This window comes from Seriola lalandi, unplaced genomic scaffold, assembly GCF_002814215.2.
Source record: "Seriola lalandi dorsalis isolate HSWRI2012SDOR001 ecotype SW California unplaced genomic scaffold, Sedor1 jcf7180002054907, whole genome shotgun sequence".
Classification (NCBI taxonomy): Eukaryota; Metazoa; Chordata; class Actinopteri; order Carangiformes; family Carangidae; genus Seriola; species Seriola lalandi.
Window position 1 is genome coordinate 243381 of NW_019525459.1, and position 600 is coordinate 243980.

At 48.5% G+C, this 600-nt stretch overlaps 1 protein-coding gene across 1 annotated transcript in view; it reads right to left on the reverse strand.

Moving 5' to 3' along the window:
- Positions 1-600, reverse strand: part of mgat4b (alpha-1,3-mannosyl-glycoprotein 4-beta-N-acetylglucosaminyltransferase B) — a 78699-nt gene that overhangs the window by 26442 nt on the left and 51657 nt on the right. The window contains exon 7 of the mRNA XM_087169688.1: positions 284-331. Within this exon, the coding sequence (XP_087025814.1) occupies positions 284-331 (48 nt within the window). The remainder of the gene's footprint in view (positions 1-283; positions 332-600) is intronic.

A 600-nucleotide genomic window follows, 5' to 3' on the forward strand; every position in this document is an offset into this window, starting at 1 on the left:
CGTCAGGACGGCGTCAGGACGGCGTCAGCAGCTCTCAGCGTCTCTTTGGACGGAGAAGATTTAACAGCTGAGACAGAAAAGTTCAGGCTGTTTCTGCAGGAGAGGACGAATTATTGATTTTATTATCATTATTTTCCTGATCAGATCTGGTTTCTGAAAAATGAATTAAATAAACACGTAAACTCTTTGAGCGGCAGAACCAGAACCAGAACCAGAACCAGAACCAGAACCAGAACCAGAACCAGAACCAGAACCAGGTCCTCACAGGGTCCAGTCCTCAGACTCTGCTGAGGAGGAACAGGAAGACACAGTCTGCTGCCTGCTTCTTCTTCTTTTCATCTTTAAAGGGAACAAAGAGTCTTTGATGAAGCCACTGAGACGTCTCCATTAACGTCCCCGTCAGTCCACCCACAATGCAACAGTTTCATCAGCCTCGCACACCAGCAGAATTACATCACGCTCGCTCTTCACTTTAATGGCCATCCTGCTTCATTAGACTCTGTGACATCAGCCGTGTCCCACATCCAGCTCCTCCGTCCTCGTCCTTTAGGCGGTTTATTTACTGTGGTCGTGAACGTGGAGGAGACCGAGGTCACGTGT